This window comes from Anarhichas minor, unplaced genomic scaffold (genome assembly GCF_050575085.1).
Source record: "Anarhichas minor isolate MPS153535 unplaced genomic scaffold, ASM5057508v1 ptg000026l, whole genome shotgun sequence".
Classification (NCBI taxonomy): domain Eukaryota; kingdom Metazoa; phylum Chordata; class Actinopteri; order Perciformes; family Anarhichadidae; genus Anarhichas; species Anarhichas minor.
This window is the reverse complement of record NW_027466472.1, coordinates 16595599-16618307: the sequence shown is the minus strand read 5'-3', so window position 1 is coordinate 16618307 and position 22709 is coordinate 16595599. Positions and strand designations below refer to the sequence as shown.

General features: G+C 39.1%; 1 protein-coding gene across 1 annotated transcript; it reads right to left on the bottom strand.

Moving 5' to 3' along the window:
• Positions 1-340: 340 nt before the first annotated feature.
• Positions 341-22173, bottom strand: LOC142959694 (SR-related and CTD-associated factor 4-like). Its single transcript, XM_076101098.1, has 18 exons — positions 21912-22173; positions 20639-20722; positions 19757-19801; positions 19465-19626; positions 19245-19362; positions 18992-19125; positions 18750-18896; positions 18592-18665; positions 17309-17405; positions 16932-17012; positions 16596-16681; positions 15463-15650; positions 13555-13655; positions 13337-13450; positions 13078-13234; positions 12880-12974; positions 1652-1790; positions 341-1413 (listed from the first exon to the last, which is right to left on the bottom strand). Exons 1-18 carry the CDS (start codon positions 21939-21941, stop codon positions 989-991), a joined length of 2277 nt encoding a protein of 758 aa, XP_075957213.1. The 5' UTR covers positions 21942-22173; the 3' UTR covers positions 341-988.
• Between the last annotated feature and the right edge of the window lie 536 nt (positions 22174-22709).

The following is a 22709-nucleotide window of genomic DNA, read 5'->3' as shown; positions in this document are numbered from 1 at the left end:
CTGCAACACACAGTTGTTGTTTTTTTTGAGCAAATACATGCAACAAGAAATGTGATGGAGACTGAAGGCTGCACTGACTTCAGTTCAAACTGTAAAAAACAAAGGGATAATGGTTAAGCCAGCTATACAAACCAAAGCCTATCATTATCAAGATAAATAGCTATGGTTTATAATGAGACAAAAGGTTGGTAGTTAAACTGCAGATTACCAATCGTGTATAGCTGTAGGTTCCACAGAGGATGGTTCCTAAGTGATGTTTGAAATTGATTTATCAAAACAGCGTAGTTTTGTGAGAAAGAGGTAAAAAAGTGTCCGTGTTCGATCAACACAAATGAAACCATTTGATAAAATTGTACCGCATTTTAATATTCACTGCACATGATCCAACAAGGTGTGACCTTAATGTACAACAGAGGTTGGCCATGGTAACAGGTTTACACTACCCTCTGCTGGCAGGACAGGAAATATTCTCCTTCAAATGAAATCCAACTTTTCAACTGAAGAATTAAACATTAGTGTGTTACAAAGGCATTTCGCTAAAAACTAAATACCAAAAAGGTGAATGAATTATAGATTTGTTTTAGTCTCCTTCCATACACAAAAACTATGGTGAGGGAATAAGCTCAAAAATACAGACTTTTCCTTTGTTTTCCCTTCAACTACTAAGATTAGACTTCAGGATAAACTACACAACTTCAAATATACAAAAAGATAGCAAACAGCTACGAGCACATACAGTATTTACAGCAAAGAGTCTCTTCTCTGGTGAACTTGACGGTGCATGGATCACATTCAGAACACCGCTTCCTGTTTTTCATTGTTTATGTGACAGTAGGAAAAGGTTGTGGTGGTAAAAAAAGAAAGTCCGAACACAAGTTTGTGCACCCTCAGTTTATCACAGCAGTCCTTGTTGAACCAGATGTCCCGATACTTATCTGTCACAGTGATTCAGCCTCCTCTCCCCTCAGGTCCTTCATTCAGCCTACCTCTACCACCTCCCTCTCTGGAAGGGTGGGCACCCAAACCCTGCTCTCCCATTTCTGAAATGCCTCCCTTCTCTGTCGTGCATGCCGTCTGGTCCCATAGAAGGATGTCGATGAAAAGGAGGGCCACGAGGAGGAAAGGGCATATGCATTCTGAACCTATCTGGAGGAAACATGGGTCCTCCGGGCATCATTTGTGGGGGCATGTGTGGAGGTGAGAGGAATGGAGGTAGGTGAGGGTTCGGCATGCCGGGAGGAGGCTGCATAGGTGGCATCCCCAGTCTGGGACCCTGCATGACTCCTGGGCCTGGCAGGGTCATCACCGGTGCTGCAGGAGACCCCAGCTGGTTGTCGGTGCCAAGATCTGAGGGTGTGCCTGTGTCTCCTTTGGAATCCTTGGTGGAATCCTCTGGAGGCTTTACACTACCTGCTGCAAAGAGGATAAGATAAAGTATTTTAATCCCCAGTTGGAGTTAAGTGTTGTGGCAGCACAAAAGAAAAAAAATGATCAGACAGCAAAAGTTTAAAGAAGTTACTTCAAGCCAAGAACAGCGACAACACTGCAGCATAGATCTGTTCATCTTATCATCAACTTCAAAGAGAAGTTACCTTTAATAAACATGAAAGCACTCACATCTCCCCTTTAGATGATTGACAAATCCACTTACCTGGTGCCAACTTTGTAGGGTCAAACTCCGTGGAGATGAAAGGAGCTCCTCCTGGAGGCATGGATGTAGGGGACAGCAGGATGGGGCCAGGAAAAGCAGGTGGACTTCCCATGGGTGCTGCCTGTTGAACCGCGGGCACCTGGAAGACAGAGAAACACAAAGGCATCCTTGTTAAGATTAAAGTAAAACGAGCAGTAAGAAGACACTGTATTAACGTGTTTTGATTCCAGAGCATGAAGCAGCTTATTGATGCATCCTATGTGTATCTTTGTCACGCTTGATGAAGGGACAAAAACATCTTTTGATGAGTATTTTTTTAAACAGCATTTCTGACAGTTTCCCCAGGAATTTTCTGTAGAGTCCTCAGAAAACAACATACTCAATGTAAAAAATATTTAAAAAAAAAAGAACATACATCATGTCTAGTGACAAGCAGTGTAAAAAAGGTACACAAGTGTGTAGAGGAGGAAGTTCACACATCAGAAAATGAGGGTCACACACTGGCAAGGAACAGTGACTGCAAGCTTTGTTTGGTAAAACTGCCTTCATTCATTTGAAGTGATCTGAAACTATCTGTGTTGTGAGGAACATGAAAGCTCACTGGGCAAACGGAACAAGGAGCAAATCTTCAGAAATTCAGCCCAGTTTTCAGCCAAGGATGGGGTTGGGGACCTGGGCCCCTCTGGCTGTGAGGTGACAGTGATAGCCACTAGACCACCGCACAGCCCACACTCTGACATAACAATGCATTTTTCAGAGGCTGAAGGACCTCAATCCCATAATACAGAACAATAAAGTAATTGTACATGTCACTAAATGCATCAGTCCTTAATTACAAATGAACAACTTTCACCCAGTAAGAATCAGAATAAGAAACACCTTCTAGGCTCTTCTTACAGCTTTACAGGTGTGCGTGTGTGTATGTAGGAGTTATTATAGAAAGAGTAAATTAAATTACATTTCGAGGTGTGATATTAGACACCAAAATCTGCTGGAAAACCTCATACAAAATATGTGCGAGCCAAGTTGGCAAGGATTGTTGCATTTCTGGAAAATAATTGACACATTCTGGATCATAAAGCAGCACAGACTCTGTATTGTTCACTTGTATCACAGTATCTGAATTACTGTGTGGCGGTATGGGGCCACACCTACAGAAGTATCCGGCTATCATCACGCATACTAAATAAAGAGCAATAAGATAATTAACAATGTGGGGTTATAACATAAGAAAATTATATTTGAAACAACGTGTTTGCACCAATCTTAAAAGTATCTGCACATCAACTTGTGGGGAGATTTTGTGGAACGGACAGAAAGAAGAAATCAATCTTCTTGCCTTTTTTTCTTCTTCACATGCTTGATTGTTTGTTGTTGATTATGTATGATGAGGAATATATTAGTGTATTTTTGGAGTCGATGCTGGGGCGGGGAGTTTGTTTATGCCATTGATTTAATTGAGTATCGATAAGTGTTGAAAAGGGGTAGGACTAGACTATGTTGCTTATCTTCATCGTTATTTATTTATATTCATTGTTTATTTTTCAATATGTTTAAAATAATGTTTATCTTATTCAATTAAAGACTAGGGTAAAACTACCATTGACATGCTTTATCACAGCATCAAATACCATTTATATATACTACGCACTTTGTAAACACTACAACCACACAGTTATGAATAGATGTTAACAAATTAACATCCGAGGAAGAACAGTGACCATATACGGGAGGATGGTTGCCATTGTTGAGGCTAATTGTTACAGGAAAAAGTAGTCAGGCATTGTCAACACACTTCAGAGTTTTTATGTTTTGACTGTCCTCACTCGAGGTCTTACGATCTCAGTCATCTGCTTTTCATTTTAATGTTTCCATCTTTGCTGACACGGCTAATTGCTGCTGGGTAGTGGTGTCAATTTGTATCTGCCACAATGACAATTGTTATACTGCCATTGAGGAGCACCATCGTTGGAAGCTTTAAAATCCTACACAGTGGCTTTAACTTCAGCTTCTGTTACAGTTTCAAATGTTTGATGAATCATTGTGCATTCACAAAAAAATAATGCAATCACATGAGACTATGGGCGACTAGCTAGTCACACCCGTCGTAGAAAACCACAATTAAGTTTTTGTGGACCGTAGTAGCTAACAGAGCAGTTTTCAGAAAGTGTGTCCGTTGATATGCGTTTCCCCCTAACCAACAACGGGGCGCTATCATTTTGACTGGAGGGAAACGCTCCATGATGGGGGGCCAGACTTCGGCAGAGTTTTGCCGGAGGGTGGACAGGGTGGTCGGGCGTTGGCAGCATATAGGTAGGCCGGACCCCGTTCGTCTGCATATTCTGCAGCAACACAGCCAGTTGAAAATTGTCAATGTGTCCCTTTCATTCCTCCCTTGTCCTCCTCCAGCATCTGACAACAGGTGAGGGAGGTGTGTGGAAACAGCAGTCACCTGTAGCTCCGTATCACGCTAAACTCCAGCCCACTTGGCGGTCCAATCAAATGCGAAGGATGTGATGTAAATCCCTCTTGAAACTGTACATCCGTCAACTATTTTCTTTCTTTGTGACAGAAGTCACAGTACAGAAGCTGAAGCTCCAACTTCCGTTTCACTATAAGTTTAAATAAATGAGTGAACCTCATTTGAAAGGAGGAAGCACTGAGGGTGTGGGGGGGGATTTCATTTTACTAAATTCACCTACAGCAACTTTAAACCTGCAATTCACTTCTTTAATTATTTGCAATAAATTACGACAGCCGGATGGATGTAAAACGGACAAGATTTAGGTTTTTCATAATCGTTTTGTCTAATGATATACATGGTATTTATATACACACACACACACACACACACACACACACACACACACACACACACACACACACACACATATATATAGTTAGTTAACTACCTGCAGCAATTAAACTTAACACAAAGGAAACAAGACAAAAGATCAAATTAAAATGAATTTGCAACCAAAATAGTTCATGCTGTTTTACTACTACTAACATATAATTGAAATAGAGAATGCAGTTCATAGAATCAAGTCAAACAGCCTTGAGGAAGTCAGTACGGGGATAGCAACATAGGGGTCTGCTCTTACCCTGGTGTTTCACTCCATCAGCAGAATATCGAGGACATCTGCGGCTCCATTTTTCCTGCAGGTTATTTAAACTTGCACCACAAACCAGGCAGCTGGGCATTGGCTCTTTGATCAAGACTCTCAGCTCGGTTGGGTATCAACTGAATGCTTTCACTCTTGTCAGTATAATTCCTTTTTTTTTTTTTTCTCCTTTGTTTGTACCCGTTACTTCGAAGACATGTCAAAAGACGGTAATGAGGCAGCTCTACAATAACCTGGCCTATATCTTGATATTTTAAGATTATTCATGAGAAAACAAATGTCATGGAACATTTAGGTCAATTTTATTATGAATGAGCCTCTCATTACCTTCCAACCGTTCCATCCAAGAGAGGGAATTCCAACATTCAAAGATAATTTCCTTAACACTCACCTTCGTGAGGCCTCATGAGAGTCTAATTGAAGAATTTCCCTCTTTCCTTGAAATGTCACTTCACTTGAAAAAGACTGAAAGGAGAAGACTGTTCAGTTTACATTATAATCCATGTTAATGACTGAGCTACCTGAACCTATTCAGCGCAACTGAGAATGCTCTAGAGGGCTGAGTCAGACCTGTGATTTCTACAACGTGTAGAATATGGAGCTTTTTCAAGCATAAACGGTAAAGAATTAGAGAGCAGCATGAGGGTTTTAAACACGACACCATTACATTCTGAATTTGTTATTCTCTTTTCTTCTCCCGTCTCTTGCTCACAGTCAGAAGCGCTTTACTTGTTCTAAACAGGTTCAAGGATGTTACGAATGTAAAACCTTTGTGTAAACCTACATCCAGAAGAACCTGTGTAATTACTATGATTTACAATACTTAAAAGCAAAAATCTAAGGGATAAGTGATTTGAAATGTTTAGATTTTTTTCTCTACATTTTTTGAACAAAACATTTTGAAATACAAAATCACATCCATCTAAACAACACATGGGTTGAGAGAAGGGCTTGACGATATTTTAATATAATTTATCGTCTTTTAATGGAATCATAATCAGTGTTTTACAAGTTCAATTAAATTTATTTTAACATTTATAACTGCCAAATGGAAAAGCTATATTTAGAAATGTTCTCAAACTAGGGAGAGTTTACAGGGATGTTTGTTCTTTAAAATATTACCATAAATGTGGAAAAACTAAAAAAAAAGTGTAGTTTATGCCGTTTCAGAATGCTACTTTACTGGCTGCTGCATTTTGAAAGTTTATCATTTTGAATTGTATATGTCCTTAGAGCATAGTACATTACATATGTTTTTAATGTTCTTAGAATTGCGGTATGTTGCTGACTAATGCTCATTTTTGCAGTATTGCTTGTAGGCCATTTCCCATTGAAATATATCTTTACTACTTTACAATTTTGTAATGAAAAAAATGTTAACAATATAAAATTGTTTTTAAAAGAAGTATGGAGGCCATGTAAACACAGGGGTTGTAATTATGAAATATGTTCCCTGTGTAAACTCCACATAAGCCATCTTTGCGTTCTCTGTAGTTCATAAAGTAAAGTAAATCATTTTATCCTTGGCTTACAACTTTTACCTTGTCCACTTCATTCCGAGGGCTGGCAACCTTTTTTGTTGCATCCACTTTACTTCAATATGCCTGGTAACCTGTAGAAGCAATGGCTAATAGATGCACTGGAGAAATCCTGCAGTGTTTGCTTATTCATCCATGGAAAATTGAGAAATACGCTTTCAACCATGGACTCAGGGATGCAAACATGCTGGGTCAAGATCTTTTTTAAACAATGTATTAAGTAGATATATGACATTTTTGTTTTTCTGAACTTACAATGCAACACTGAGCTCATATAAATGGGCTCTGACATCAGACTTTATCATCTTCAAACATCGCAAGAGCAATAGAGACAGGTTGCAGAGTGATATTGCCCTCTGCCATGAGACTAGGCAACGCAGGAAGTTACGCACTGTATGCAAGATCAGAGATCATTAACTTGGCCGTGCAATTAAGAGCAGATTTTTGGAATAAACCAAGATTTTTTGACAAAGCTCAGTCTAAAACTGAACCACTGTTCTGAGGCATTTGAGGGGTATACTTCCGAGAAGACACCGTTTAGAATTGTAACATGTAAATGGAGCATCCTAATAGATTAATCAATTGAGATTAAAATTGGGAAAAAGACATGTTGGTTTTGAAGCTACTGTGGGTACGTTGCAAAAAGAGAAAAAAACATGGCACATGCCACGTCAACCTCACTACGTTCAGCAGATATAGCATGAACAGCTCAATTCAACTCCATGTTCATGGCAGAATTTCTTCTATCTGGCACAACTTAGCCGTGTAACCGTTTCGTGTCACTTCTCTCCTCTCTGCTGCACTAACAGATGGCTGACAATGAAACTCCATCCTTTAAGGGCAACATACACACTCGCCGCGTCAAGTTCGTCTAGGTGTCATTTGACACCCATACCACATACCAAACAGACAGAAGAGTCCGTCAAGTTTCCCATCCAGGGAGCAAATGTGGTGAAATTGCTGCTTTTTGGAGAGTTGACAGGCACTGATGTTGGGGAGAAAAAGGACAGCAGCATGTCTTGACACTTGTATGTGTGCCCAGACACCATTTGTGTGAGGGATAACGTAGATACATACATAGAAAACAATGTGTGTTATGATGCACGTCATACAATGCAGGCTGAGCAAACGGCGTCACTGGGCCAGACAAAGCTAAAGTTAACTGCTTTCAATGCGCAATTGGTTTGGACAGGATGATGTTTTAAGTAGCAGCATAACTGAAAACCAAAGGGTTTACCTCACTTTTCATTACTATCCAAGTATGCAAACGTGCGGGCAAATAATCCTGCAAGAGGTACAAGTTTGCTGTGATTTGCACAGGCAGAGCGCAGAAGCAGAAGATTATGCAAATATGAAGTAACTGACGGGTTGAAGAAGTATTATTTGCAGGTATTAAAAGTATGTAGCCTGAGAGAAGCCACTTTTCAAAAGCCATGTCTTGAATCCAAAGAAATGAAACGGGTGCATTCCCTTTCAAATCAAGTTTTGCTGCTCAAGATTTAGAAAGATGACAAGACTTCTGTAAAATCGAAGAGATGTAACTACAAATCATTGTCAAAAGCAAAATATTTAAAAAAATAAATAAATCCACAGACATCAAGAGTGAAAGCATCTCATTCCCCTTAAGTATCACTACCTGAAGGTGCTCTGATGAAATTCAGTTATATAAAGTAGCTGAGCAGACGTGGACGACAAATACAGTAGACAACTCAGATTTCTCTAATTGTTTTCAAAACTAGTGCTGAATCAAGATGAATCTTTACCCGTTTTGATGTTTTACTTCCATGTCCATTCTATATTATATTATTTGGTATAAAATGGCTAGGTGGGTGAATATGACTGCACACTGGTGTCATGTTGCATATCATTTGTGGAAACGATTTGGTGTAAAACGACATACAACGTGCATTATGGTACTATGAATTTTCCTTTTGCTTCACGTCTGGAACTCCACATATTCAGAGTAAAGGACTGTGTGAGTTTACACTGCCAATGTGTAAGACCCACAAAATAGTGTACTTTACCAAATCAAACTCAAGTCCCTTAGACTGCTACTCAATGAGGAGAAACATGAAGAGGTTTGCAGAAGTATCTCTGCTCACTAATCTAGCACTATGATGAAAGGACACCAGTAAGGAAGAACAACACGGATTAGCTCATGCATCTTTTAGAGTTTCCAGGTCAAGTTAACCCCAAATGCAATGCATCTCTTTTGTGCAACATCATGATTGAGCAGGCAGACATTTGGACACAGGCCTAGTCCCAGTGTCCCCCCCTAAGGCCTCAAACCCTGAACCCTCAAGGACTTACTGATGTCACCTGGTAAGTGGTCGAGTGTGAGAGACTGTGAGGGCTTCAAATGGTGTAAATATGAATGGGACAGCACTTTGCTGCAACATATCACGTTACCAAGACATCAAAAATGATGATGTACAATTGTGTGTATTTATTTTATACTTTGTACTCCCTGATTTGAAAGTCTTCCAGGCTCTTTCCTCACAAGATGAGAGGTAACTTCATATAATCTATTTACTCGTTTTTGTCAAAACAGCTTCAATGACAAAATCAAATATTTGATGAATAAATAAATATCTTCTGATTTCATGTTTTTTTTGTTCCATCTTTAACCCTTAATGTTTCTGTGTATATTTAATATGACAGGCTGAACACACGTGAGCCGTCCTCTTTGTTTACCTCTTCTTTACGTCTCTATGCGTCCACTGGTTACCCCGTGTTTAATGTCACATTGCAATGATTTGTGGGTAATTCCCTTCGGCAAAGTCTGCATCTAATGCAGACTTACGGAAAGTGTTCATAAAAGGGTTTAACATGTTTGCCAGAGAGCCCTCAAGCACTGGATTTGACAGTGGGACAGAACTAAACCCTCACGGTTTTTACTGGAGCGCGCCTCAATGTCCGTGAGTCCTTAAGGTGGAGATTGGGCCACACAGCCTCTTTGGTTTTATTCATTCTTGTATAAAAAAAGCTACGCCAATTAATTTCAAGTGCTGGTTTGACATTTTCCATACGACAGCTCCGGGAAATTGCTATAGTATACAAACTTATAATATTGTGTTCTGTTGTCATGGTTACAAAGACAATTATAGAGTACTACATTTTAAGATGTTTTCTCAAACACAGCAGAAGGCCTGGGCAGCACTCATTTCTTCTTAATTTGATACCATACTGTATTGAGCAAATGTAAACAAGTCTCAAAAAAACAGCTCATTGTAGCGTGGCTATTTTAATTATCTCCTGATCTTAATCTACTTTGATAACTTAACTAAACTAGAGCAAATGTATTTTACTGATCTGTTACAGCGTGGTAGAATAGGGTCAGAGGTAAGCATGAGAAGTGGTTAAATCAGTTGTAAATGACCAAAGACAGGATTGTAAAAATTAGGATAGCATACAAAGTGGTATCTGGGCTTCGTTGATACCCAAGCCTATGCCACATGAGTAACTTTAGTTTTTTTTTGTTGTTGTTAGAGATTGCAGGAGTTTTTCCTTAATTCGATCAATGGCACACGCTCGAGCTCCATGTCCCGTATTAAGAAAAGCATAGACAACTGAAACCTGCTGTGTGTACTGGAGTACATCATGGACACCGGCTCATTTTGTTCAGGCAGTATTCCCCTTGCCACAAACATATCGAAACAGATTTAGAAAATCTCCTGTCCAGTTTTCAATAACCAGCTTGTCGCAACGTTGTGCACAAGTTGCTACGGACGCTGTCGGCTTACCTTGTCTCCCACTTGGTCACTTCCTCCCAATCAGGCCTTTAAGTCCCACCAGCAGCAAATAGTCACACACTCTGGACCTGTAGACGTGAGCAACCTTTCTCTTCACAGAGAGGTGTGCAGTCTAGCATGACTGCTACGTATGGCAGCTTGCGGACAGTCCAGCTGGATCATGTTATCAAACCCATAGTTCAGCATGAGGCCATGAGGACTTTTATTTGCTGCTAATTAAAACAAGCTCAAGTCCACGAGTTTAGGGTTCACACCTATTGCATCCAATACACATTTCATTTGTTCAACAAGAAGCTGATTCAATCTATTCAACCGTTACTGGTGGATCGTTAGGATTTGTTTTTTTGTAATTGCATGTGAAAACTGAACATTATATACACAATTATTGATGACTTTGCCAAACTCAGACAGTGTGTATAATAGAGCTCAGATACTGAAAACAGAAAGGATCACATAAATGCTTCCCTCTACACATACCACAGTAATTAAAGTTTTTTGTAATTCCCACTTTATTTGAATACGTTATACTGCACAGTACAAGGTTACTGAGTGAAGATGCAAATATTTTGCAAAGGAAAAGGAGAAACGAATATATAAGCATTGCTGGATTTAATGCCTATGAGCAGAGGAGCTTATCTGAATGGTAATAAAGTGAATCAAATCACCAAGTTAGACTCGTCTCGTTATTTGGTGACTCTGAAACCACCCTAATGCTGATTCACATGTCGACAACCCCTCTTATAGAGTAAATAATCATTCATTTAGGACAGAAACAGGAAAATTCCTCTTTTCATCAACAGTTTAATTCAGCACTCCAAAACACCCATAATAATCATATCCCCTTCTGTTGCACACACCATGACTGAGAAGGTTTCCTAAAAGCAATCAATTGTAATGTGTAACCAGTTACGAGTTGTCTTACGTCTTTAAGAAACTTTCACACGACGAGCGTTAATCTCAGTCTTCAACACCAAGTCGAGACTACATAATGAAGAACCAAGTGCTCATTTAGAAAATCGAGTTCCTCAAAGTGACAAAAGGTGTTCATTTTTAGCGTTTACGTTTCTGTTTTTTACATTTATGTATCTGCTATCAGCTGAATCTATCCAATTTATTTTAGACCATCTACAAAGATATAGATTTTTTAACATTTGGTTTTGGTAATGTACAAAGCTAGTTATTTTTATATCTAAATATGCTCAAGAATTCACATAAATAAAAATGCATAATTTAAATGACCAAGTACATTTGTATATCACCACGCCAAACAAAACATATCAGGAAAAGCCAAACCTGTTTTGCAAATGTTAGGGCCCGACCAGACACTGCTGTGCGCCGCACTTTTTCCAGGTTGCAAAAAAAATTGAAATGCTTAATGTATTTCTTTTACTGTTGCAACCATCGATTCACCGCTCCTTAACCTCTGCCTTCCTCCTCTGACAACCCAGGGTAATGAGGATGTTAGTTAACAGCTAGTCAGTTGCTTAACGTTGAACCTCAACTTTAGAAAGATGTTGAGGCTACATTGACCCTTCGCTATCGGACAGAAGACAATGAAATTAGGGAACACTGTTCCTGTAAAGCCAGGTGGGTCTTTATTCACTGTAACAACCACCGAAAACATTCAGTATACCTTCAGTATACCTTCAGCAGCTAGCATGGCATAGTGCTAATAGTCCTAGTTAATGATGTGCTAACGTACTTTGCTAATGTTAACGCCACAGTTCATTATGTAGAAACCTAACATTGTAGAAACGTCCTCTCCTTCCAACCTCTCTGGGTGACGAATATCACTATTACACGTGCCCCAGGCACAATGTTTGACCATTACGAGCTCGAAATCTACAAAACCAGCCTGAAAATGAATCTGAAACGATTGCATGAAGGAAGGTGGTCCTCGGAAGTTTTGTAACAAATCAGAAGTGTCATTTCCCATTTGTCCAACAGCCCGTTATCCCAAAAACAAACCGTCATTGTCCCGAAGGCCCATTGCTCTGATAATACAAACTCTCTTCTCTCTCATAAATGTATCATTGTTATAACGTGGACGATTTTATCGTGAACATTTAACTTTGATTATGTATTTTGTCGCCCAGCCCTATGTGCAATCGCCTAAGCCGAAGGAATTTTCTACAAGAGCATATGCATCTTGCGGCAAACTGAATGTTATTACTCAATTTTCAACCTCTATTTCGGCTGAAATGGTGAGCACCTGTTAGTTTAACCATTAGTTAATTTCAGCAACAACATAGCAGAGGCATCAGTAATATTAGGATGTTACTTCTGGCCTAGTATAGGCTGAGCACTAATTTACAGTATAACAGTGATTTCACTGAACTAGGTATCACATATCCCAGTACACAATTTGAATATACATTTGTAGACAATTAGGACAAGGTACTTCCCCTGGCCAATGGTACAAGTCCTGCTGAAATCTTTCTGAAGCTAAGTCCGCCTTAGAAAGGTACCGTGTGTGCACCTTGATTTGCAGAGTAGTTCTCACTGAATTGGGATAAGTCTTCCTACACAGTAATTCTAAAATTGTACTATTTGATACTATCACAATATTTCAGATTTGGCTAGATGTTTGTTGTTCACTGCTGTATATTCTGCAGTAACTTGATTTTTGAAGAGAAGATGAGATGATGGTTTAGATAAGCTCCACTACTCATGTGCGACAAAAATGTATTTTCCTTACAGCCTCCACAGTGAAAATTGTGAAGTAAGCCTCCAAAACAAAGGCTATAAAACCAATCAATTTGAAGTGCTTGTAATATCAAAAAGAAGGTGTTTAAAGACTGTATTAGCATTACCTGAATGTGAGCAGGGACAGTTCCTTCTGCAGGTACACTTTCCATCGCTCCATTTACAGATGCCTGCTTACCGAGGTCCTTGCCATTATTCCACTCTGAGCACAATGGAAAACACAATGACAGGGTTAGGGAAACTGTGTCTAATAGCCTGCAGAAGGTGAATCTTGGCCATGCTAAAAGGAATATGTAAGCATTTACCTGGATTTAGTGTCTCTGCGTCCAGCATACCCCCTTCCCGATAGCTCTCCAACTCCTCAACTTTGACTTTGCTCCAGGGAATGTAGGTAACTCCCCGCTCCACGTCCCAGAACTTTTTGTGCGTTGATTTTATACCTTTGTTCAAAGCCCAAGCAATCTAGGAAAAAATGGCATTAGCTATGATCAAGTTAACAATCACAACTAAAAAGTTACAGAGCAAATATTACACTGGAAATAGAAGCAATATGTGATAATTTACCTTAACGGGTTTCTGGTTGACTTTGTATGAGCCTTTACTGAGTTTGTTCAGGGCTGTATTGGCATCTTGTCTGTGGACCATAACAATATAGGCACAACCCCTCGGAGGAATCATCTGGGCATAGAGAAGGAAAAAAGTAAAAGTGCAAATACTTGATAACATTTTCTTAAGACCATGGAAGATTACAAGTATCTTTGAGAAGAATAGTCCAAACTTACATTGATGGAATCAATCATGCCAAACTCTTCCAAAAGGGACATCACGTCGGACTGCTGTGTTTTCTTGTCCAGTTGTCCAACCCAAAGTGTAGTGCTGCAAACTAAAAGCAAAATAAGGTTAGTAGCTGCTTGGAACATGCAAGAGATTTTAGTTGTGTTTAACTTTACTATCTTTTTAATTGTGAATGCTCGATACTCATTTTGTTATTATTTTACTGCTGAGAGTTGGCTCAGTGAGAGTAATTGTAAATGTTACAACTCAAGACTCCCTACGCAAGCTGAGGGCATGAAATAGTTGACAAATCTGGTTGCCTATGAAAACCAGATAATGGTACGCAGTTCTGCTGGGAAATAAGAAAGCTTGACAATTCTGGTTGCCCCGTAAGCAACCAATTGTCCTGTATTTTAGAAGAAAAATAAAACCTTGTGCCTAAATGAATGAGACTTCTGCTGCTTTTTCATTAAAGCACTTGATAAAAATGAAATTGTGTGGAATAAAACAAAAACAATTAACCAATCACAAAGGATCATAACAAGACAACAGAACAGCTACTGAGATAGTGGAACCAAAAACAAAGACAATGGCAATGTCATCAATACTTGAAATAAAAAGAATCTCCAAGGGTGTCCCGCTGTCTCAGGGACAGAAAAACAACAACTGATCAGGGACTATTTAATCAGAATTAAGGTTAGTTGCGGGACAGAAGCTTTGTCAAACACACTGACAAGCGCACACACCGCCATACCACTGATCAGTTACCGCATCAAGCACTAAAATAAACAAATCTTTGAAGAATGTGTACGTATACTGTCAGCCCCCCTTTTCAAACGAGCATAGAATAAGTCAACCAATTGTATATTGTCCAAACTATGGATAATTATGACGTATTTTATCAATTAAGTTGTACAGATAAAAACTTTGTAGATATAAGAACAGAGAGTTTGAATTGAAACACAGCAACATATACTCAACAATGGTTTGTATGATATCCTATGAAAAGTTACTCGTTTTAGGTGCGTTTCCCTATCATTAATAAGTATCATTTTCTGCTTAGTAAAAGTGTTTAAGGGACAATTTAAACCAGATTTATTTTTAGTTTAGAGGTTATGATTCAAATTTCATTTCATATTTATTTTCATTATTATCTACCCAAGATCTTCCTCGTTGCCAGTGTTTTGGTACATTTTGTAAAAAGAAAAATAAATGTAAGCAAATCTTAAGTAAAGAGGTAAAAACGAAACACCAAAGTATGGTTTACATTTCGTACTACATTGTCATTTGCAAGTGCCTTCATCATTTCAAGTGTTGATTGTAAAAAGAAATGTGACAAATGAGATTAAACTAATTCTATCTCTGGGCGCAGCCGTATTGAAAAATAGGTGCTCGGGAATGCTTGCGCACCAGTGTTGCTTCCCTTTTGAGTGCACCTTACGCGTGTCTACATTGACAACAATGGATTTGAAGGTGCAAAAAACGTGGCACATGAACAGACCCGTACAGATGTAACACGCAAAAGGTTGCTATACTTAAACATATAAATAAATATACATATAGGCTAAACAAATTCATTATTCTTCTTCCGGATGCACAAGGAAATAAAGTCCATTATTAAAAAATATATAAACCACGGGTACTTGTCTGTATAGATTTAACTATTAATTGATTACCAAAAAAAGCATAATCAGAAACTACTGACAAAGATAATTGTGTGTTGTAGTTCTCTGCAGACACACAACAGTGTAGTTTCAAACTATCACAATTATCCCATGTGAAATCAGAGTGGCTCCCATCTGTGGGGTGAGATGGATATTGTTGCTGTGACATCACGTAGTAGTACTTGCAGTAGTTCTAAGTACTACAGGGTTCATAAATGACATTCACAGGTTTGTTTCTGTTGTAGAACGTACCGCTGAGTGTCTGGCTCTTTATGCTGGGAAGACCTTTCTGTCTGCGCTCTCGGTCCTTCTCTCTTTCATTCCTGTCCTGAGAACCAGAGCGAGACCTCCAGCGCTGTTCTCTGGTGTGGGAATCAGAGCGCCGATGCCTCGACCTTCTTGAGCGGGACGAAGACCGTGATCTTCTTCTCCTGGGAGATCTGAAACACAAAATATTGAACCACCTGAAATGTGTTGTCCCCAAAAAATTAAATTCATGGGAGGAAAGTTATCTCTTTCATTATTGGCAGAGTAGAAAATATCAACATGAACACTAAGTAAAGGGAGTCCACGACAACAGCTGAGAGTGTCATAGCAGCAACTTCTGGATCTGAAAAAGTAAGTGCCACACACTGCAGTTCTCTGAATGGCCACTTGAGGGAGTCAATCCCCATAGAGCCCCACGGTGAAAGGAGACTGCAGGGCACGCCATTTGACTCTTATTCTAAGTTTTTATGTAGCGACAGAACAGAGGACGCTGGCACGAAAAAATTGGGAGAATGAGCTTTATGGTGAATAATGCAGAAATTGAAGGAACCGACAGGATTGCATTTCACTTGTTGTACCGTGTACGATTTAATTTGACAGATAAATTAATTAAGTATGTGCTCCATTTTTTTTTTTTTTTGGTGAGTGAAATTCTAGTATGCCTATTTTTTGCCAGACAAAATTAGCATCCAAATTTTCATCCAATATCATATTGTTAATGTGCTAACCAAGCTAGCGCTATTGTTAGCAGCTAACTTACATTTGTAATGCCAACAGAACCTGCCTCCCATCTCTAGTCCAAATATAGTCCCTTCTGGTTCCAAAAAACAAGATGGCAACAGCTGGAGCCACCATCGTTGAGCTAGTTTGTATAATATATGGTGGCAGTGCTTGCTCTGCACTAATTGCTCCATGCTTTCTGATGTGTAATATATTCATCAGGATGCATTCACTATTTCTGCAGATTATCAAATAATTAACGGTAGATACAGAAATAGGCTTTGGCAAGTGTTACATGTGCCCGAATAACAACTATGACAAACAGAACTGTATTTGATGATGAACATCTCAGTGAAATCCACAACATTACACAGTAATGGTGATAAGCAGCCCCTTACCTTGAACCAGATCTGGATTTGGATCGCCTGCCGTAGCCTCTGTGTCTGCCCTCCCGCCTCATAGTCGAGTCTTCTCTTGAATTTCCCTATTAGACAAAGATGACATGACAATTATAATGAGCAGAGGATTCCATGTACCAGTTTAAAAAGTTGAACATAGACACTTCCCTGCCAGTTAAGGCAGCCATGTCAATGTCTTGTTTCCAATGAGAAAAACTAACTTATGGGAAAAAGTTGACATTCAAATGCAGTGAAACTTGAGCTGAGGCTGAACGTCCTTCTCTCACAGGAGAGACCTTTAAATCAGGTTCAGCTAACCTGGGGTTGAAGATTTACCTGTGACTGTGAATAAGCCTCATTTATGGAACCGTATCCATCTAGCATCATATGATGTTCACCATGACTTCCTCCACCGTGCTGAGGGATGACAAATAGACAGGCGATAGTTCAAAAACAGAAACCACATGGTCCATTGACCACAGAACATTTTACTGAAGCTTGCAGCTCCACACATTTGAGCCTTTCCATAATCAAAACATGAATATATGAAACATTCATTATCATAACAGTCATTTTGGCTTGCCTCCACATATCAAATGAGCAACAGTATTTGCTTCAAACAATTTGTGGACAGCATGCTGGTGTTATACCAGAGAGTTGCTATATTTGAGATGTAGTTGAGTAATTATATAATTACAGTTATAATTAGATACCTCTATACCCCCGCTCTGTCCCATCATATGTGGATGAACATTCTCCGCGTCGGGCATCTGACCAGGAAACTGGTTAAACACATTTTCAGGAATGCCTCTGTCATGACAAAATATACACAGATATTACGTTTGGGTATTACAAACCTATAAAGACAACAAAATACATTAAACTACAATTACCACCTCGCAATTGTATGTATTTTTCATGTAGCAGTTTACATCGATGTCAGTCCAAAATGTCATCACTTCATCGTTTTAGACATTTGTGTGAAATTGTCATAAGTAGCATATGAATTATTGCACGACGGCCAAAAATAATTTTGTGAGGTCACAATGATCGTTGACCGCCATAATCTAATCCTTTCATACGTGAGTGCACATGGACATTCTTGCCGACATTAGTCCAAGTCATTCCGGAGATATTGCGTTGACAAGAGCAGGACGGGCGTGAGCTGACCAAAGTGACCGTGACCAAGGACCATCAAAATTTAACTGCAGATATTTTATAGCAAGAAAATCACATATGTGAATTATTTACAATAATATGGTCTGTATTCATTTCGGGATTCCAGTTCCACAACCTTGGTGTTGTGCATGCTTGCTCAGTGGTATGGTATTAGCAACTTTCTCCAAAGCCGTTACACCAAGTGCACATCATTTTGTCTGACTTTGATTTGATTTGCTACTAATGATAAAAGTGTTGCATTTCTCTCCTTACTAACAACGGGAATTTCAAGCAAAAATACATTGACATTCCCTCATCACTGGGAACTATTTTATCATTCTGAATCAGGAGTGTTGACCCAATTGACCCGTCACCAAATCCCACCCCTCAAACGCAGACTGGCCAATCATAGTGTAGCATCAACCAGCTCTGACCATAAACCCGCTACTTGTGAAACAATCCGGCCGTGCATGTTGTCTCTCAACTTAATGTCCAGTCTTGAATCTCAAATATGCCAATCGGACTGTAAACAATGAGCAGAGCACAGAAAAACAAGTATTGACTGGGAGATCTCTTAGCTACACTGGGACGCCAGAAATATAGCCCATTGCCCTCAGAGGCCGATTCCTCTAATAGCTGGTTGAACAGACAAGTGAATGTATACTTAATAGCTGCATTGATTGCAAACAAGGCATTTTTTTTCACAGGAAAAAAATGCCTGCTGTGGTGTGATAAATTAAACATGCTTCAAAGCATCAATCTAAAGATGTATGCTGAGTTGTTTATACAAAACATACACAACAAATGCATCAGCATAATTACAGTGTATGAAACTCACTGTGACTGGGCAATGCCTTCTTTAGCTGTTACTTCCTCAGGTTCATCATCGTAATCAAAACGGTCAAGGAGTTTCTGAGGAAATATATATTATACGATTAAGTAAATGATGTAAATGATCCCAGTAGGTTATGTTGCGACACTGAGCGATGCTGTTACCTCGGCTAAAGAGCTTCTCTTTTCTGTGTGTGCACTGTATGGGTTGAGCTGGGACACGGGCGGCTGGGGTTGGTTTGGTATGTTGTTTGCCAGCGTGGCTGCCAGGGTCTTATCTGCCTGCTGGAAGTTCTGGAGCATCCTATGCAGCTAGAGGAGAGAGAGAGGGTCATTTAAAATGTGAACTATCCGTTACCTGCCATGACACAGAACAGATAGAGGACTTACACCAATGCACTACTTACCTCCTGACCATGGGGCGATTGAAACAGCTGTGCCACAGCAGCTAAGGCGTCAGGAGTGGGCAGCTGGGGCACAGCTGGCACAACCGAGGCACTAGTGACAGGAAGCTGTGTCTCTGGTTGGGGGTCAGCAGGAACTGTTCAGATACAAGAGATAAATTAGCACCTTACAAATTACAACCTCACTTTAACATCAGGTAACGCTCGATTATATTGTTACAAACATTGCCCAAAGTATTTTGATTTATTTCTCTACCTTCCAGTTCAGGGGCGGGCACAATGGCTCCGTTGGACATATCCATCAGAGGCTGAATGATGCCCATGTCAAACACACCATTCTTCTGCCACAGGTTCAGGACACGGAGAATTTTGCACTGATAAAGAAAGAAAAAATAACAATCCCATCCTTGCAAAATGTCTTATTATAATTAACTGTAATGACAGAAAATACCAAAAGGATTAACAAAATAAAGTACCTTATCATCCTCTGGGCATCGGTAAAGGTTTTGAAAAGTATCTGTGAAGTTCTTCAAGAATCTGGGCGCAAATACATCTTTGTCAACACCGAACTGATGCCGTGACTGTCGAACAATGGAATCCACCACATACAAACCAGGGACTTTTAATTCTGGCTTGCACTATTGAAAGAAAAAAAAAAAAAAAAAAGACAATTTAGTACTATCGTCTCATGACAAAATGCATTTGTACAATGCATTGTGAACTCAAATGTTTCATATCATGTACTCACTAAGGCTCTGTAGTACATACCTTCTTGATGAACTTTTCAACAATCTGGACAACATGTTTGTAAAGCTGATGAAAGAAAAAATAAAATAAAATAACATCAGTGACGGCATACTAGGAAACACTTTAATCATGAACGATATAACCATAGGGGTAAGGAACAGCAATGAAAGATTGTGTTGATAAAGTTTCCATTTAATACAGGATTTCTGTAATAAGTCAGCTGAACTTTCAACGTTTTTTCAGCAGTTATCTGATACAGTTAAGCTAAGTAGAGACAGACGCATTTTAAAAATACAAAAATGTCAAATGCAAAACTACTATCACAGTATTCTATTAGACCATCTCCACCCGCGTGTTGAAGACATCCAAACAAGTGTTTTTACTAAAATACAAATAAATGTACCCATCTCCCCAAATCCCATCTATGGTTTGTCACTAGTAAGCAGAACTACTGGAGCAGCACTTCTCAGTTGTTGCTCATGCACTGACTACTCGGTATGTGGCTAATGAGGAAACCCCTTTGGTAGCCACATCTCAGTCGGTTGAAACCACAGAAATATGGGTATCTTCTAGGACAACTGTTATCTTCCAAAATCTCACACGGCCAGAGAGCTATTGATGTGAAAATTATAAATTGTAAATATGTTATTCCTTGAGGTAATACTCATCAATCTACAGCGAAAGTGTTTCATTTTTGCATTATGAAAAATTGCAATAATTAAGACAAATTATGAAAATTCTAATTATTCTGTTATTTACTGAATTAAAAAAAGCTAAGTGGGTGAAATGCTTTCGGTATGACAGTGTTTTCATTGTAAAACAACTAAATCAAAAAGTCTAGGAGATCATCATCACTATCCACTCTTTGCCAAGACAATTACACTGATCCAGCATTCACTTTACCTTGATAGCTTTGATGGCTGACTTTGTAACGGACATCATCTTAGCACGGGATATTGGAGGCTTCATGTCGATCATGGAGAACAACTGATTGTTGAAAAAACGAGAAAAAAAACAATAACATTGAAAAAGGCATAGACACCACTAAACTACAGTAACATAGTCATTTCCCACTAACCAATTATAGAAGATTCAGCAACAGCACAATATAATTAAAATAATAAAAATAGCTGGCGTAAACCAGATTTTTCCACTGTAGCATTCGCTCTATATCCCATTCCCATTTGAATCTGATAAAGCCCTGTATTTGTATTCATAAAGCTACATATCCAAACACTTCCTGACATGGGTAAATACAGTGCAGACAGAATAACGTGAAGATCTCTGTTGTTTTACTTAGCTTGTAAACAGATAAGTTGCACATAACAACCATATTCAAGCATCTGTGATTGAAGGGAGTGGATTTGTCTGAGCGTCACTCATTGACAATGTTTTGTTTACATCAGGCTAACTAACACTCAATTTCTACAAGAATGAGTAAGAAATTATAAAAAGGAATGTCATTGGCGTTGCTACCCAAGACCAGTAGTCGGGTCAAACATGTGTTTTACGCACGTGCACAACACGTTTAGAAAGCAGCTTATAGAAACTAAACTACATGCATTATGTCCAACCAACAACGACACACACACTGTAAAGATACATACAGTAAGACAAAACTACAGTTCAGAGTCCTCGGGTGGCAACAATACAATAACATGTATTGATACGCATAAACGTAACATTGAACTTCCTCAAAACAAGCACCATTAGTTAGAGGGCAGCATTCCTACCATTATTGACATCCTAATGTTTTAACACGGACAGCGCGACACAATTCATTTAATAGGAGTGGGATGTAAAGCGAACGGTGCAGACGCTATTGTTATCCCTGACGTTAGTATTGATAATGTATCGAGGTCTCAGTGGTGTAAAGTAAGTCAAATTCGCTGGAAACTGGAATCACAGGCCTTGCGAGATTAACGTACAAGCGTTGATCTCGATTTAAGCTAGTGGCTAACAAACCAAGTCATGTTTACGTTTTAATCGGCCACGTTCAGGGGAGCTGATACCCCACCCAAAATGAATCAATTTGACTGATTATGTTGGATATATTTACAATTAGCTTAGTGATCAAACAAATTATCTAGCGCTAAACCAAATGACATTAGTTATGGGTAACGTTAGCCTTCGGGTTTAGCGTTAGCTCTCTGGGTTAAACACGAGCATACTTTACCTCCATGTTGAACGCGTTCACTGCATCCATAATGGTTTGTTGTGTTGAACACCGGTGGACGAACACTTATATTTCGTTACTCTACCAAAGCATAGTATTGTGTAGTTACATAACGTTAGGTAACATAATCAGCGACGTTGAATTACTCTATTTTAATTCGAGTGTGTGGTGGTCACATAGCTCTGCTATGCTAGCAATGGCTGCTAGCTTCGTGGTTCCGCCCCAGCGTGTGCGTGTCAGCGTCTGATGTCACAGGGTAATGCTGCCTTCACGGTTATTGGAAAATGGTAAATCCTTTTGGGGGAGTCCTCTAACACGGAAATTAGTTTAGAATATTTTTTTTACTTCTGGTTCCCTCGTCACGGAGTCAATGGGTGTTTTGATTAAATGCCTGAAATAAGGTCCGTGGTAAACACAAGCGTGAGATATTTTAGAATTTTGTTCTACATTATAAAATATGTCAGTAAATATCCCACACATCAACTTTGAAGCTTTTACGTGTCTTAAAGACACAGGTTGTTGCTACTACACGCCTACTAGTCCGTGTTTACAGTTGTGTAGTTCGTTTTACATCTAACGTTAGCTTTATTCGTGTGTATGTAAAAAATATATACTTTTTACATTTTAGGAATCATATAACTCACTTAAATATGTTGTTACAGTTGAGGATTAATTACCATAGACTGTATATAAGATTACATGTGAATGTCCATAACACAAATTCCTCAAATATAAATAAACCTATATTCCTAGATTCCCAGAGTATTTGAAAGCAGCATTTCTGCGTGCTAGCTAGCC